This window comes from Fusarium oxysporum, chromosome 10, assembly GCF_000149955.1.
Source record: "Fusarium oxysporum f. sp. lycopersici 4287 chromosome 10, whole genome shotgun sequence".
In the NCBI taxonomy this organism is placed as follows: domain Eukaryota; kingdom Fungi; phylum Ascomycota; class Sordariomycetes; order Hypocreales; family Nectriaceae; genus Fusarium; species Fusarium oxysporum.
In genome coordinates, this window is record NC_030995.1 from 51864 (window position 1) to 68253 (window position 16390).

The 16390-nt window shown below is 47.7% G+C and overlaps 8 protein-coding genes across 8 annotated transcripts; 1 reads left to right on the forward strand and 7 right to left on the reverse strand.

Annotated features, from left to right (window-relative positions):
* Positions 1 to 271: 271 nt before the first annotated feature.
* Positions 272 to 727, reverse strand: FOXG_13594 (uncharacterized protein; the record flags this gene model as incomplete). Its single annotated transcript, XM_018393585.1, has 1 exon — positions 272 to 727. One exon carries the CDS (start codon positions 725 to 727, stop codon positions 272 to 274), a length of 456 nt encoding a protein of 151 aa, XP_018252874.1.
* An 890-nt stretch (positions 728 to 1617) lies between these two features.
* FOXG_13595 (uncharacterized protein) lies at positions 1618 to 4168 on the reverse strand (the record flags this gene model as incomplete). The annotated part of the gene is made up of 5 exons (XM_018393586.1): positions 1618 to 2043; positions 2091 to 2542; positions 2590 to 2620; positions 3382 to 3956; positions 4072 to 4168. 5 exons carry the CDS (start codon positions 4166 to 4168, stop codon positions 1618 to 1620), a joined length of 1581 nt encoding a protein of 526 aa, XP_018252875.1.
* Positions 4169 to 4465: 297 nt separating this feature from the next.
* FOXG_13596 (uncharacterized protein) lies at positions 4466 to 7031 on the forward strand. The gene is made up of 4 exons (XM_018393587.1): positions 4466 to 5977; positions 6025 to 6099; positions 6149 to 6431; positions 6479 to 7031. Exons 1-4 carry the CDS (start codon positions 4620 to 4622, stop codon positions 6926 to 6928), a joined length of 2166 nt encoding a protein of 721 aa, XP_018252876.1. The 5' UTR covers positions 4466 to 4619; the 3' UTR covers positions 6929 to 7031.
* On the reverse strand, positions 6405 to 8750 carry FOXG_13597 (uncharacterized protein). The gene is made up of 4 exons (XM_018393588.1): positions 8529 to 8750; positions 8300 to 8472; positions 8010 to 8253; positions 6405 to 7960 (listed from the first exon to the last, which is right to left on the reverse strand). The coding sequence occupies exons 1-4, from the start codon at positions 8659 to 8661 to the stop codon at positions 7254 to 7256; spliced, it is 1257 nt and encodes a 418-aa protein (XP_018252877.1). The 5' UTR covers positions 8662 to 8750; the 3' UTR covers positions 6405 to 7253.
* A 1013-nt stretch (positions 8751 to 9763) lies between these two features.
* Positions 9764 to 11434, reverse strand: FOXG_13598 (uncharacterized protein; the record flags this gene model as incomplete). Its single annotated transcript, XM_018393589.1, has 2 exons — positions 9764 to 9789; positions 9859 to 11434. The coding sequence occupies 2 exons, from the start codon at positions 11432 to 11434 to the stop codon at positions 9764 to 9766; spliced, it is 1602 nt and encodes a 533-aa protein (XP_018252878.1).
* Positions 11435 to 12573: 1139 nt separating this feature from the next.
* Positions 12574 to 13068, reverse strand: FOXG_21212 (uncharacterized protein; the record flags this gene model as incomplete). Its single annotated transcript, XM_018401523.1, has 2 exons — positions 12574 to 12619; positions 12653 to 13068. The coding sequence occupies 2 exons, from the start codon at positions 13066 to 13068 to the stop codon at positions 12574 to 12576; spliced, it is 462 nt and encodes a 153-aa protein (XP_018252879.1).
* Position 13069: 1 nt separating this feature from the next.
* Positions 13070 to 13624, reverse strand: FOXG_13599 (uncharacterized protein; the record flags this gene model as incomplete). The annotated part of the gene is made up of 1 exon (XM_018393590.1): positions 13070 to 13624. One exon carries the CDS (start codon positions 13622 to 13624, stop codon positions 13070 to 13072), a length of 555 nt encoding a protein of 184 aa, XP_018252880.1.
* A 1456-nt stretch (positions 13625 to 15080) lies between these two features.
* On the reverse strand, positions 15081 to 16208 carry FOXG_13600 (uncharacterized protein; the record flags this gene model as incomplete). The annotated part of the gene is made up of 2 exons (XM_018393591.1): positions 15081 to 15906; positions 15961 to 16208. 2 exons carry the CDS (start codon positions 16206 to 16208, stop codon positions 15081 to 15083), a joined length of 1074 nt encoding a protein of 357 aa, XP_018252881.1.
* Positions 16209 to 16390: the final 182 nt, after the last annotated feature.

Here is a 16390-nt window from a genome sequence, read left to right on the forward strand (position 1 = left end):
AAGGCTTTTGCTATTGCTCTCTCAGTTACACTGAGACCTCAAGCGTGGAGATTCAAGTAATATTAGGCAAAGATTTGCTTATTGATTAAACATTGTTTGATTACATATAAAGTACTGCAATAATCTATATTGCCTTAGGACAAAGGAAATAAACGAGTGAAAGTTGGGTATCGCTGCCTCAAGCCAGAGACAAACGCCACCCTCAAAAGTCAAGGTACAAAACACCGACAAGCCATCATCACAAGCGTAAGCCCATGATTCATTAAAGTCCCTACTCCTCAGACTTATCCTCCCCCTTCTTTCCATCAGCCTCTGCCTCCGCCTCTTCCTTCGCCAGCTGCTCCTCAAGCTTCTTCTTCCTCTCCAGATTCTTCTCTCGCTTCTTCTTCTCAGCCTCTTGTCTCCTCTTATCGCGCCTCTCACCCAGAAGATATCTTGAGTTCTTGATCACCGGGAACACGCCCTTCAACGCAAGCCAGAGGTGCGAGAAGGCTTCTTTGAAGTGTGTCTTTGTTTCGTTGTAGTTGGCGCGAGCGAGAGCAGCGCGCTTCTTGGTGCGGTAGGCCTTTTCGGCTTTGGCTGCTTTGGCATATTGTTCTGATGCTTGGCGACGGGTTGTCATGAGAAGATGCTCGCTGCCGCAGGTGCTCACGGGACGGGGAGTTGGTTCTGTGGGGGCGGTGTCGGTGTCGGGCGACGCCTCTGTCTTGGACTTTGATTTGGCCATTGCGGAGAACATTGAACGAAAGATGAATTAGGGATGTGATTATTTGCTGTATTAGCTCGATAAGATCGACTACTCGGTTTCGTGATATAACGAATGGCTGATGGGCGCGAAGCAAAACCGCATGAGAGAAAAGCAAGGAGAACAAATACCAGGGACTGCAGTCCTTTAAGAACCCTGACAGATGTTCACGAGATCCTGTGTCTGCCCTTTAACGCGATACTCTATGTTGTCGTCTATGTAACCTTGACAGGCTATCTTTTATGCAACGGGCTCCATGTCTGAATGCATTAGCATTCTTCTGGAACTAGAAGCAGAATTTGATCCCTGCAATTCAATGCATGGGCTACCCGCGCTGCTTTGCATAAGGTCTAATTAAACTCACTGTTGGCGTATGGTTCCACTAGGCTATAGTGCATGAGTTTGACGTGCATGGATGCAATGCCATTGGTAGTTCAGCGACGGAGTCAATGCTGATAAACGAAACAAAAAAAAAACGTGCTAGCCTAAGAACTGAAGCTGTTACACAAGAAAAAGTCTATAGCTGAGGTCCATATAAGAAGCCGTAATATGACTGGCCGTTTAAAGGCCTTGTCAGGAGAAAGATCAATGCAGCGAAAGTCGCTTAACAGAGGCGAGTTTTATGTCCAGCAAGGACACGGCTCGCCAATAGCAATCTGCTGGTTCGTGGTTTGTCATCCAACCATCCCACTCTTGATATTTCCCGATTAGGCAGTAATGAGACTTCACACTAAAGCATTGCATTATAGAATTCATATGCAAGAAGACAGATACGTGGATCTCTGCACCCTGAATCATTCAATATAGGTCCTCAATTAATCAAGTTGGAGACATAATGTTCTAGTCTCCATATCCTCGTTTCTTGCCAAACCCTACTCCTCGTGATGCTTAGGCCAGATACGTCGACGCGCCCACTCACGAACACGCTTGCCGATAAAGTACATGATGATTCCCATACCACTCAGAATGCCACAGATAATAGCAAGAATGTTCATCGCACCGTCGTACCCAAGGGATTGAATCGAAGGTACAGTCGCGTAGCTCAAACCGAATGACACGAAACCCCGGCCAGCGCAAACCACCAGAAGAAGAGGTCCAGACTTGTTGGGGTAACTATCCATGACGAAAGTGATTCCGACCAAGTTCGCACCGAGGAAAGAAAAGAAGCCGAGGTGATATGGAGCGACGATAGCGATCCAGTGATAGTCGTTGGGCGAGGCGGCTGCGTGACCGTAGACAATTGCTGAGATGATCGCACAAGCCGCCGGGATGACCAAGACAAGAAGACGATATTCAGGCTGTATCAGTCAGTATGCGGTCTTGAAAAGCTGGGAAGGAAGCTTACCTCGAAAACACCTTTATTTCGTCGACTCATGAATCTGCAGATGATATCCGAGCCATATCCGAGCAGCGGGACGGCAAGCAGACAATCGATGATCTGAACAAGCTGCACATAGCCGAGAAGTTTGCCGTCGAAGTTATAGGGCGGCTGCACCAGAATAACAGCGAAGGTTGAGGCTTGGTAGATGTAAAGACCTAGGAAAGCACCATTGAGGATAAAGATCCAGAAGATAGGTGGCAGGATGAGAGAGAGCCCGACGTCCTTGTAGAATGAGACAAGGCTCTTCCAGTCCGCCTTGCCGTGGAACAACTTCATATCGTGGCGCCATGTTCTCTCGCCAAACTTCTCAGGTTGGAGAACAACGCCGTTGCGGGTTGTGACTTGGTACAAAACTTCGTTGGTACCTTCGCGGGCTACGTTGCCGTTCTTGTCGAGCTTCAGATGGACTGCACCCTCTGTTTAAGGTTAGTATCGACTAATGAAGAGGACTGAAAAAGCTTACCAGTCGCGTCCTCGGGTCGGTCGTAGCGAGTCTCAGCCAGGGTTCAAATCCATACCACGAAATCCACATATGGATCCATAATGTGGATCCATATCCATTCCATTCCATTCCACGTGGGCTTCAGCATTTCCATATCCACGCCACGAAGCCCCTTCCACATGTTCCACATGTGGAAATCGTGGAATATTTTAGGTGGGGTTCGAAAATACCTTGATTTCCTTGTGAAATCCCGCATATCCTAAGTACTTTCTATCACCCACAACAACACAACATCGATTTGCCACCCCATTTTCCTCCGTACACAATGAGTCCATTCTGGGGGCTTCACTGTTACTCGCGTTACTACCCCAAATCGAAATGGCCACTCCCCATCCTACCAAGTCAACCACATCCGTTCCAGAACGAACAGAAGAGGACAATCAACGGCTCTTTCAGCTCTACAAAAGCTGGATCTTGACGGAGAGAGACGGCAAGGCGCGTCTATAGGTATATCGGTTCGGCTACGAATATCCAGCATAACAAGAAACAGGAACGTCGGTGGGTGTGTTGCCTTTGCGTCAAGCAACGGCGGATTTTAATGGACCAATGACAAAAACATTGACGTCACCGAGGGCGGGCGGGACCCATTAATTACCATTGTTGGACGAAGTAGGTTTCCATTCCACGAATTCCACAATATGGATCCATTTCCATAATGGATCCATTTCCACCCATTCCACATCGAAATTATTAGTCAGCATCCATATCCACGCCATATTCACAAATGTGTCGTGGAGTGTCGTGGATTTGAACCCTGGTCTCAGCCAGGAAGAAGATAGACATGATCATCGTGAAACCATTGATGATGGTCATGATACCATACCACCAGGGCAATCCAAGCGATGGGACGATGTATGTAGTCGCAGTGAAGAGGGCCGCAGTAAGTGTGTTCTGAACTCCAACAAAATAAGACAGCTTGATGCCATGTTGATGAAGGAAGTGAATCTCTTGCACGATCAAAGGTGCAAGGGCCTCGCTCTGCCCAGCAGCTAGACTGAAGATGTTACGGCCCGCGATATGGCTGGTAAGCGACTTTGAGCAAGCACACCAAATTCCAGAAACTGTCAGAAGCAGCAAGGAGAAGAGAAAGACAGGTCGTCGGCCGATGGCGTTGGCGAGAGGCATGGAGAGCAAATTGCCAATTCCCATGAAGAGAGTGGGATAAGTCAGCAAATCGCTAATACGCTTGGGATTGTCGTTATGATAAAGCGCGTAGAGCTCTGGGGCGACGGAGCCGAGACCGGAGGTTCCCAGGACTGAGATACCGGAGTAGAAACCGACGAGGAGGATGATCATGTACTTGCGCCAGACGGGCAAGTTGAGAGGATCTGTTAAAAGATGTGAGTTGACGATAATCAGAAGGAATGGTGTTTCTACCCTTGGGGTCAGGACTAGGCGTCGGGACCAGAACAACAGTTCCGTCCTGATACAAATTAACCGTACCAGACGCATCGTGAGCTTCATGATGAGGTGTCTTGATGATATCCTCAACAGCATCGACATCAGGTTTCATACCGAAAGAATCGCGTCGCTCAGCCATGACTACACCTTGTCAACTGGATGAGTTTTGATGTCCCATATCTAAAGCAGCGACGAAACGAGGTTTATATCAATCAAATCGCCCCCGGGTCGGAGTCGTGGTCTGGGCCTTTGTACTAAGTTAGTCTGATAGCGTAACGAATAGATTCCGATTGGTTGTTACACGATGGACCAAGCATCGTGAGCTGGGGTTGCGGGGGTGGAGCCGAGTCTCCGAGGGGAATGAATGCGGGGAAGCACAAAGGTTTACCGATCGTTTATTAAAATACGCTGTCTGCGCCTCCGTCGGCTCGGTATCTCACCACCCAAACATACAGTACCCATCAACTCCAGATCTTCAACCTCTCTCAAACCCTTGTCACCGGAATCCGTCTTCATCTACCGGCATCGCATCAATCCAATCACCATACCAAACTACTCCTCCACACTTTCTCCCCCACGTTTCCGACCCCATGCCCTCCCCAATGGATACCGAAGACAGCCCCGGGATCCCCAGATCCAGCAAACGGCGCCGCCTCAATTTCGCGTGCAATTACTGTCGGAGTCGTAAAACGCGCTGTGACGAACAACAGCCCTCTTGTCAGGCTTGTATCCTTGCGGGAATCGCTTGCGTCACAGAAGATAGGCGCAGGCCGGGGAAGTTGATCAAGAGACGAGAGGCGGGCAAGTCCACTGATGGAGGGTCTGCTACGTCTGCGAGTCCGTCGGAGTATGGATTGCAGGCTGGTGCTGATGGGGCGGTGGAGAGAAGGCATTCTATTACTGAGCCGAGGACGATTGCGGTGGTTACTGGGCCGATTCGCGCGAGGTCGCAGAGTCCGAGACCGTCACAGAGTAGAGACTCTTCTCATACAGACACGATTAGCAACCCTTTGCCGATCTGGCGACAAAGTGCTGGTACTACTTCTTTTCAGGTACTGACGGAATGGCTCGACCTGGCTTGTTTCCGGCTGAGCATCCCTTACCATTTTGGCTCATATCCCCCCTCCACCCTAAACCCGCAATCGGCATCTCAGCCTCAGCATGGAATTCCGATTACACCGGAGACATGGGTACCCCAGACTTTGTTCGACGCATATGCGAGGGAGATACATACGTTTTACCCTGTTGTGAGGCTCGACCAAGCTCGTGCCGATGTCGTGCAATCTCACCCTCCGCACCCAGGGAGCTTAACGTTGCACTCGGTTGACATTGCAGCGCTGAGAAGTCATCTACTCTTCGCTGCGGGAGGATGCATTCTTCAACATGCCGAGCGAAAGGCTTACATGACTGAAACACTGTCTTTAGCACGCAACGCACTTGGACATCTCATCGGCAACGTATCATACGACACCATTGAAGTCCTCTTTCTTTTCTCAGTATGTCTCCGCCTGAACGACGAAATCATCTCAGCTTGGACAACGCTCGGTATCTGCCTTTCAATCGCCCACTCCCTCGGCCTCAACAAGCCCGGAAAGAATAGAAAGAAACCTCTAGATCTCGATGCCTGGAGTCCTGCGTGGTGGGCTCTGTATAGCTATGAGAAGCTTTTCTCGTTCCAGCTTGGCTACGTATCCACGATCTCGGATGACGCGTTCGACACCCTGGACCTGGATGTTCTTGAGTCTACTGCGCTTGAGCCGTCGCGTATTTCGTTATCGATGGCGAATGTATTTAGCAAGATGAGTCGTCGGTGCGCTACGGCAAGACAGCTTGAGGAAAGGGCTAGTAGACGGGCCATTGAGGCGGTTGTTAAGGAGAAAGTTACTAGTACTGGAGAGGCCTTTTTGATGTTGACGAACTGGGCTAATAGTGTCCCTACTGGTATAAGGTAGGTCACCTCATTGCAGGAGCTACCTGGTTGCTAACATGCGATAGACCTACGTCGGACTTTATGCGCGTACCAGAAAACTTGGGCCTCGCGTCATTTGTGTCTCTACACTACCATAACGCGTAAGTTCATCAAAGCCAGCCGATGCCTTTTGAAGCTGATGTGTTGCAGCCTCATCATGCTGAACCGCAACTCCCTTCTGATAAGCAAAAACGCTCTGCACATGGCAGTAGAGATCATTGCCAAAGATACACCATGGGAGTACCAGATCCGCAACGGTCAATCGATGGTTGCAAACTCAGCAAGAAAGATAATTCATCTTCTCGCTGATAACGACGACTCGGCGTCACATCTATTTACACCTGCTTATTTTCCGTTACTTCATGCTATGTATGTTCTGGCGGTGCATATCTTGAAACAGCCTCATTCCCGTGTCTCCAAAATTGACCAAAGTGTAAGTTCGGTCATTTACAATGAGTATTACGATGCTAACTAGGACAGCTCCTCGTGACAGCTGCTGACTTGATCCGCTGCTACTGTGTTGGCCTCAGTGAAGAAGACCGCTTGAACACCATTCTAAATGGCCTTCTTCGTGTTGTCCAAGAAGCTATGAGACCCATCTCAGCTCCAAGGGATAATGACCACAGAACTCCAGCGCTGCACTCGTCAACAAGCTTATCCGATCAAAATGTGACACCTTTGACAGACCCGCAGGGAGGTAATCAGACCTTTGCAGAATCCTTAGGCCAGGCGGATCCTGCAATGCTCAGCCATCCGAATTTATCAATAGACGAGGGTACCCTCGATCCGTTCTCGGGTCAACCATTCAACATGCCGATACTCCCTGATGAGATTGGCTGTGACTGGGCGGACTTTGAGAACTTGTTGCAGAGGCTTGAGAGCGAAGGGTCCTTGTATCCTGGAGATGAAGGAATGGTTATTGATATCTAGCTCAGCAATCTGACAAACTTTGTTCCCTTCCTGTTCAAAGCTTCCCCATTTCCGATCTTTTGCGCATTCTGACAAATAATCCGGTTTGAAGCGGAAACCATCCAGATATGATCTTCATCCTGACATTTTGATCCGCAAGTTGAATGTCATACCGTGACACCAATGTAGCTACAGCCTTGTAGATCTGTATAAGAGCAATATGTCTCCCGATGCAAATTCGAGAACCTCCGCCGAAAGTTAGATCGGCTCCATTCATCTTCCTCAAACGCCGCTGGTATTCCCCTTCACTTTCGTCTTCTGCCTTGATCCATCGATCAGGACGAAATCAATGAGTGTCTTCACCCCAGACCACTTCATTGCGACCGATGATGTATGGGTTCAAGCCTACGGCAACTCCAGGAGGTATGAAGCTACCGTCTGGTAACGTCAGTCCAGTATTTGGAACGTAGCGCTCAAGAGGCATAGCGACAGAGGGGTGCATTCTCAGCGATTCCCGGATGACAGCGTCAAGATAAGGCAGCGATCGAGCTCTACTGTATGGCACAGCCTCAGCATCATTGAAGCCCAGCGTGAGGATTTCGCTCTTGAGCTTGGTCATGGCATGTTGGTTTTGCAACAAAAAGTCAAAGATAGCACGAAGTGCAATCACAGTGGTGTCTGCTCCAGCAAGGACGTTAGCCAATAGGAAGTTCAGCACGAGCTTTGCATCAACAGAATCTGGATTGCTCTTCATTCCATCAATGAAGTGGTCTAGAAAGTCTGGCTCTTCTGATGACTTGCGCTGCTCCTGTTGCTCAAGCCGGCGCTGTAGTTGGGCGATCGAGAAGTGAGTGACATGGCTCATATCCGGAGGACCAATGCGCACCATGGGATTCTTGTTGAGAAGCCAGTCCAGGAAGGGCATTTGGCCGATTTGAGCGAAGTAGTCTACCGATAGTGCAGATGCTATGATGGTCCCGTCAAAGTCGTGACCCTTTTTCATGTACCCGAAGGGCTGGCTGAAAGTCAAAGAACCGATCATGTCCCAAGTATCTGATACAGTGAGTGAGCAGTCAAGCTTGGAAGCCAAGAATATACACACATAATCCCAGCAATTCTGCCAGATCAAAGCTTTTGTTGTCCTCTAGAAACCGGTTGTCGATTTGTTTGCAGAGCTCCTTGATTACTTGGTTCATCTTTACCTCCATGGTCAGAACATTGCTAGATGAATAATACTTAGCCATCGGCTTCTTCATCTGCGCGTGTTCTGCTGGGCTCGTTGTGCTGAACAGATTATGCTTGATCTTGCCATCCACCATACTACTGTTATTGAGATAGAACTGTGTCTAGTAGGCGTTAGCTCTGTTACCGCTCTATGCCTACCGCGCTTACCTTGAGCCATCTATGGTCTGTGCCATATATAATCTTGATCAGTTCGGGATAGTCCAGATCTAGTAAGTTCGGACCGATTCTAATAATGGGGCCGTATTTCTTGTGAAGGTCTTGAATGGTCCATTGGTATTTCTGAGTCCGGACTTGATATAAACGCCAAAGGTTCGTCCACTCTAGAGACAAGAGACTGTTACCCTCTACATTTTATCTTAATCTGTGAAATACCCACTAGCGAAAAGAGGGCCGGGATAAGGTCGCAATGGAGAGGTCAACGTCGATATTATCCACCAAAGCAAAACTGCGAAGAGGACCACAGTGGTGCCGACGTATGAGAGCTCAGTTGGAGAGGACTGGGTAATCATTTTGAGAGGGTCGACAGGTTATTTATGTTCAGGCGGGAAAGTGGCCTTTCGTTTCTCAACGGGCTCAACAAGATAGCCGAGGATTTAGATAAATATGCAACGAAAAGGAGAAAGTGTGAAGGACCGTTCCCAAGCAAAGAATAAATACGAGAATGTCGGGAAGGGCCAAGATCCGTATGGAGCCCGATGCATGATGAGCCACCTTTGAAGCTGCAGAGGGGACTATTGATGTTGTGCTACCCAACTGTTACAGAAGGCACTTCGTTAAACAAATCACAGGAAGACATATAGTCAGCATAATGCAAGCCTTCAGCTTAAATCCCCAGCCTGCCTTATCCCCGCAACCCAATGTGCAGTGATTCGGCTTTGCCATATTTCATTGGTTCTTGACTCCTTGGCTGGCAGCATAATGTGAAACATACAGAGTCTATGACGTTGTGTATAAGAAAGCGGAGAATCAAGATGTATAACCTCGGATTTTATACTTGTCTCAGTATTATAAGAGGAAATTGTAACTATGCCTAATAGTTTATGCAGAAATTAAGAGTTTGTTTGATATTTAATATTTTTAATATTAATAAACTCTTTCTTTTAGTTGCCTGTTTATTAGTATTATTAACGTATAGAAATAATTGTTATATATGTCTTGTTTAACTAAGTCCTAAAGATTTACTGTCTTGTTACACTTTAATACTTAAGTAAAGATGTGATCCCTATCACGGCAGAGGATCGGAGAGAGACAATCTCCCATGCCGGACAAGCCGTCACAGAATTCTATAAAGACCAATCTTGTTCCTGATTACTCCTTAGGGTAAGCCCATGAACAGCTTCAACATCTCAGGATACCTAGGTGTCCCAAGCCCAGTTACCGGGTCCCATCCCGGGACTGCAGAGAACCCTTTTGTATCGCATCCCTCGTTATTCCCTTTTGTGATATCGTTGAATACTTGGGGATTTTGATACATGACTGGATTGATGAATCCAACAGGACCCTTTCCAGCTTTGAGTCTCTGTTCATTGATGAGTGTCACTATGGAAGCAAACAAAGGTGTCGCTGTGCTGGTACCGCTTATCAGCCCGTATTCGCCACCTACGTAGGTTGCTATGTCTTGACTGATAGCCGAAACACTATAAATTAAAGCATGTCAGAAATGCAAGTCATAATGAGATGGGATAGATGGACTTACTCTGGCATACCTCTTCCTATGCGATTGTAAATGCCACCATTTCCACCGATGGGGGCCGTATCATTGTGTGTAGCATTATGCAAAGCACTGAAGTACTTGTAACCTGGATCATGGTGCATGTAATATTTATCGAGTGCTACTTTCTGATAGCTTGGGATCGAATAGATGGTGCTGAAACCTCCACCGCTTGTGTATGTGCTATCCGAACCGTCTTGATGCGGGAGATACGCTGCAACTTCTGGCTCAGTAGCTGAAGCGCCAGCAGGTAGCCTAGTACCACCAATAACTGTCACATACGGACAATTTCCGGGAAAGTTGGGATTGAACACCGTATTGTTCAAACCGAGACATCCGTTTGGCTCTGGGTCCCAGGAGCGAGAGGCTACGCCGGCATCTCCGGAAGCAACTAGAACAGTGTGTCCTTGGAGCGCGAGTTTCATGAACTCGTTGCACTGCCGTTGCTGGTAGTAGAAAGGCAAGTCCGATTCAGACTTACTGTACGAGATGGAAATCACGTTCGTTGGCTTCGAAATGCCGCATTGCGTCTTGCCCGTGTAACCACCAGGTTGCGTGTCAGGATAAACGTCGTCAAATGAAGGATCATTGCCCTTCTCTCCAAAGGCTTTGTAAGAACAGTATGACCCGTCAATGGCGTTGAGGAAGTTGTTGAACAGTCCTCCAGCTCCGTTCACAGTGTACACCTTGTCGTCAGTTTGGTATAACGTGATGGACTGAGGGTATATAAGCGGGTAAGCGACCTGCATGTCAAGGTCGGACTCTCCATCAGCTTCGGCTGGCTTGACCGGTGCAGAGCCCCCATCGATTGAAACGAGGTGAGGGTGGGTCCCCTTAGGGATGTTGGGCGCGAATTTGCCAAAGAACATATCTAAATCCTCTTGGGCATAATAGTCGCCTGTCTCGAAGATTCCGAGGCTATTGGACGAATGATTCAATGTATTCTTCGGGATATTGTAAAGCTTTCGTATGCAATCGGGAGTGACAGCGTCACCGCACTTCGATGTACCAGTTGAAGGTGGACTCGTGGAATCGGGTTGAAAAATAGGCGGTTCCTGTCTCTTGACTTTTTTGTTGATGTGAGGCTGCTTAGGCGCTAGAAGCATCACGCCAGGGGTGACAAAGTCGATATGTGGCCGAACAGTGCTGGGAAGATAGTATTCCTCGCATGATACTGTGGAATAATCTTGCAGGGTGTGATGGTACTTGTAATAACTGGCGTTAAGCATGCTCTCTGCTTCTACGACCGACATGTTGGCGTGCAGCCATCCCCTATCTCGCGAAAGTGCTGAAGAACCGCCATGTCTTGATATCCACGAGCGGACCGTCTCGACCGTATCGTTAGATGGCGCAAACAGCTCAACGATATCTTGTTTGGAGTAATGCTTGCCATATCCGGGAGACGACGGGTGCGAGACGTTGTGGATGAGACTGTCCGCCTCCTCGAGGTTTGACTGCTTTAAGCCAATGCGAAGGAGAAGGCGAGCGTCCGGGTCGATCCGCTCCCCTTTAACCCACATGTCCCCATGGCTATTTCGCGTTTCATGAGCGACGCGCACCTCTTCGCCCATGCACAAGCTCAAAAAGACAAGAAGAAATCCCACGATGTAACGCATGTCTTGGTTCAGAATGCTTAAAAGCGATGGACCGAGCTAGTTGAGAATAGATGCAATTTCAAGGCCAGACTCACCTTTATACATCAAATCATGTGTAATATATAGATAAACTGAGGTTCTAATGGCCGATTATCCAATACTACCTTCCAGTTCGAGAACCATTGAACTCCTTTTACGGGCGAGAAGATGATTGGACTAGCTGAAGGGAAACCCCAATGACTTATCTCAAAGGACAGGCGGAAAAGCAATGGATCGCTGAGTTTTGATAGCATGTGGTGCCGAATTGCCGAAATACGAGGTCTAACTTTAGCACATCATCGATACCAAAAGTACCTTGACCACTGATGTGCCGGCGCTTAACTCGATATCGGCCTCTAGTTCTGCGCTTTGATAATGTCATGCGAGGAAGCCAAAGGTATTGTAGTACTCTGATCTCTCGTTTTCAATTAATACGCTGTATAAAGATGAATTTAAATCAACCCATCGAATCACGATAGTAAAATCTTTTGAACCTGTTCAAACGCCAGTAATTTTGGGATACGACAGGAAATCAAATCATAGGCATCCTAAGTTCGGGTTGAACTCTCGAGGCACTCACAAAAGCTAAGTTAAAGGAATAGTTCGCAGCTGATGGTAAACCTGAATGATTTGTTTACTTGTCAAGCATGCTATTCTGTGTTTCAAAGATCCCGCCCGATATAGCCTCGTGTTGGTTTCCGGGCTATACTCGAGAAGGAAGCTCTTGAAAGGATAAAGGCCGAACCATGATAATAAGATAGTGTTCGTCCATTCTTTGTGCCATTCGGATTAAAAGCGTGGAGAAATTGTATACTTATGCTGATCTCTACTGTATTATTCTCCATATGTAAGGACATCCAATCAAGGGCAAAACAAGAATTAGTATTGTGCTTCTAGTGACAATGGTTGGTGCAAGGAAAACACAATTGACTCGTGAAAAGACGGTATCATCCTTCCTAAATTCCTATAGCATTACCTCCAGTCCGACTCAACAGGAAATTCCTCTCTATGACAACAAACTGTTACATAATCACTCAAGGTCCCGTAGAGCCTCGACAATTTCGATTGACTTATGATCAACGATCGCAGCACCATATCGTTCGCACATCGGAAACACGCATTCTTTTTTTTTTTTTTTTTTTTTGCAAAGCGTACGGTGTAAGAATCCAACCAATACCGGCCATCGTCGCCTTTGCATACTCCTTCATAACATCATCGTCATTCGTTGAGAGAGAAGTGCCTCCGAATTTAGCCAAAGCTTCGAGATAATGATCGATTACCGCCACCTCGTTGGCTCTTCGGTCCTCCACTGATAAAGCACCTACGATAAAGTAAGACAGGTCATGGAACGGTGATCCAATGTGAAAGGTCTGCCAGTCGAGAAAACGTGGGTTGCCAGCCTTGTCGAGATATGTATTACCCGTGTGCGGATCGCCATGTATCAGAGACATGAACTTTGGGTTCTTGGTGGCAAAGTGCTTCTTGATGGCACTCACCGTACGCTCTCGGGAAGTTTTGATGATATCAGGACACGGAGGTCGATCCGCACCATGGATCTGGTCATCCCACATATCAGTGAGAGCCATCATCATGCCCCTCATATGAAGCCGTGATCCAAGGATAATCCTCGTACGAGTACCCCCAAGTGCTAGCGTGTAGTGCTGCTAGCTGTTCGACACCAGCCTTGACCTGATCAACCGACCACACATCTTGCGGGTTTCCAAATGTATATCCGGCCTTGTTCAAGTCCTCCATCACAAGAATGCCTTGCTCATCCCTAACGCCTGCCCACCACACTTTTGTAAGAGACATGTGATTTAGCGTTGGTGCAACAAGACTGAAAAGCTTCGCTTCGTTGGTGTAAGCGGATATCAGAAGCTCTCTGAAGCCTTCTGTTGCCAGCATCGCGGGATTAAATCCTCCTTTGATGCACACATGCTTTGGTCTGTCTTCATCATCTTTATCGTTCTCATACTCTATGGTAAAGAAGAGTTTGCTGGCTGTGGCGTTCACAACACTGCGAGTTAGTTCCAGACATTTCACATTCTGTCCAAGAACCTTGCCAAGCCAATTGGCAGTGACTTGTTCAGGAACACTTGGAAGTGGATAAATGTCGGATGAATTCATCTTAGAATAATCGATAGAGAACTAGTAGTAAAAATTGGAGCTCCCAGCACTGGGATCGACTCTTCCGCCTCGCGAACGGCGCCAGCATGAAGATAGTTCGAAGGGCTCTTGCGGTTTCAATGATCATCGTGTCGCTGTGGTGCTTGGTAACCGCCTTGATCTTTGGTCTGCAATGCCGTCCACTGTCTGTGGCCTGGGGCGTTGGAGAAGGCTCATGCCTTTCTACAGCCTTTCTAGGAACCACTGGACTTGCACTATCTGGTATGGATGTCACCATCAGCTGGTTCTATGCGGTATGTAAGACCTCATTTCACGATGCCTATGTGCTCTGCATTGACTATCGGACTACGACCTGCAGTTTTTGCCTATTTATATGCTATACAGAACCCAGCTCCGCCTAAAGCTCAAGATCATGGTGATGGTTTTACTCGGACTGGGGTGCCGTGGATATTTATCCCTTTCTATTTATCGCGGTGCAAGTCGTCTGACATTGGTTCAGGAGCTCCATCGCAATCATCGTTCGTTTAAAATATCTTATTGATTTGAGCCGGCTATCGCTAGCCTCTGGTGGTCTCGCAACACAAGAAGCTGTTGAAACAACACTTGAAGGAACCATCTAGTAAGTAAATTCGCCAGTAATTAAATGTATTCTGAATACTGAAAGTCTGTTTTAGTTCTATACTCGAGATCGGCATTAGCATCCTGGCCGCCTCGTTGACTGCCCTTCGGCCGCTTTTAAAGACACTTACATGCTTCAGGGCCGTTTCTTCCGACAACCCTCACTGATCAAGAGCCTTCGATTCCATGAACACGTTGGGTAACGGCAGCTACACCAGGGGGATTGCTTATCGACTCGACGACAGAAACGTGTCCGACGCCGATAGCCAAGAAAACATCATACCTTCTGGACTGATAGATAGCAGAAAGGAAAGGTAGAACGAAAATTCACCATTCTCCAGCAGAATTTCAAACGCATGGGGAGTAACATAAGGAAACTTTGTAGGAAAGCTAGGGCATGCATATTCGGATCTGGAAATTTTCCCGTGCAGTGTAAATGAACCTTGACAGTTTCTGTGTTCTGATGCTGGCTTTCTAGTCAAGAAAGAAGGAGGGTTTTTTTTTTATTAATTACTGAGGGGTTGTAGCGAAAAGGAAACCGCCAGTTCTTCCTCAAACACAACCAACACAAGTGGCAAGGATCTTTTGAGCTCTCTGGCACCAGGGTCAGTCGACCAACAAAACGTTGTACTACACTTCCCCACATGTCTGGCAGGCTGTGCCTAGAGAAAGCAAATTGGGTAATTACTCACGTTTATCAGCTATCGAAACGAGGCTAATGGTCACGATACGGACGCTGTTGAACACGGAGCAACGCAACTGGTTCTGAATGAATTCATAATAAGTTAAAAAGAAGATTGAAGCCATATATAGATTGATGCGAACTAACGAAATTGGCTTATGCAGTAATATACGGAATACCAGTCAACAAAAATCCTCGGTTGGTCAACTCGGGCGCCTTCCTCGGCCTGTTAGTGTTGTAAGGACAAGGCTCTCCATTTCTCAAGACAGGAATTCCTCCAACATGCATAGCATTAGGCCAATGCGTCGTCCCCTGCAGATTCTCAAAAGCTGCCTTCTTCCTCTTCAGATCCTCCTGCGTAGCATCCGCAGCAGGCATGTAGCACGTATAAGTGCAGAATCGCGGCTGAGTGCCCTCAGGACTAACATTGTAGTGAGGAGTGCGAGAGTCCCAGACGATAAGATCACCGGGTCCAGCGTTGACCTTTTGCCATTCGCAACCCTTGTTCTTCAACCACTCCATACCTTCTGCTGTGAAACCATACCACTCGTGAGTCCAAGCCCAGATCTTGTTTGGCTCATCCTTGAAGTCCTTGTGAAACTCTTCACTAAGGAGATGTGCGCCCTTGCAAACGATCAAACCACCGTCCTTATCACCGTTGGGGAAGATGTTGACAAGGCCCTGAAGACAGCGAAAACCGGGGTTCTCGGGGTCTTGGTCCTGATGAGGCCAGGGCTTGTTGACCTTAACGTCTTTGCGGTTGGGGAAAGAGGTGTTGACGGCGTCGAAGGAGACGATGAGGTCTTTGGTGTCGTAGACGCGTTCGAAGGCTTCGATGACACCGGGTTCTTGGCGGATGGCCCAGGCGAAGGATTCGTGGGCGACGCCGTAGCCTGTGATCATGCCTTTTTCGGTGATGACGGGAAGGGTCTCTGTCTTAATGGTGCTGGGGTCGTCGCGCTTGAAGCCCATGCCGCCGTTGCTAAATCTTTTGTTAGTATGCTTTTTTTTCTAGTAACTGTATTGGGGGACTTACAAAGTCTCAAGGTATGAGAGCATCTCATCACCATACTTCTCAGCTCTTTCAAGAGGAATGGCACCCTTGATGACAGCGAAGCCGTCTCGGTAGAGGTCATCTCGCCAATCGCCAAAGGTAGTTCCAGGGTTAGCAAAGAGCTTGTTTGGGCCTGAAGGGTTGGCTTGGATGGGCTTGTTGGAAGTGAGCTCAGCGAACTTCAAAGCGGAGCTGGCTTGGTAACCAGCGGGCTCTGTGTTGACGACCATTTTGGTAGATGCAAGAGTTAAAAAAAACTAGTCAAATATGGACTGAATGAGATATGAATAGAGGTACCAATCTCAAGCTTAATTTGTTGTTATGAACTGTTTGATGATTTGGGTTTGAGTAAGTTCAATCTCTGCTTCTTATTATTCTCCTCAACAGGTACATTTGCCTGCCACCAGAGGTG

What these genes read in the sequence shown, in the direction of transcription:
- FOXG_13596 (XM_018393587.1), top strand. Translation starts at nt 4,620, where the DNA reads ATGCCCTCCCCAATGGATACCGAAGACAGCCCCGGGATCCCCAGATCC. An exon ending in AGTGTCCCTACTGGTATAAG is followed by an intron (nt 5,978 to 6,024) that starts GTAGGTCACCTC and finishes AACATGCGATAG; the next exon opens with ACCTACGTCGGACTTTATGC. An exon ending in TCTCTACACTACCATAACGC is followed by an intron (nt 6,100 to 6,148) that starts GTAAGTTCATCA and finishes GATGTGTTGCAG; the next exon opens with CCTCATCATGCTGAACCGCA.
- FOXG_13597 (XM_018393588.1), bottom strand. Translation starts at nt 8,661, where the DNA reads ATGATTACCCAGTCCTCTCCAACTGAGCTCTCATACGTCGGCACCACT. An exon ending in TCCCGGCCCTCTTTTCGCTA is followed by an intron (nt 8,473 to 8,528) that starts GTGGGTATTTCA and finishes TCTTGTCTCTAG; the next exon opens with AGTGGACGAACCTTTGGCGT. An exon ending in CAGACCATAGATGGCTCAAG is followed by an intron (nt 8,254 to 8,299) that starts GTAAGCGCGGTA and finishes AACGCCTACTAG; the next exon opens with ACACAGTTCTATCTCAATAA.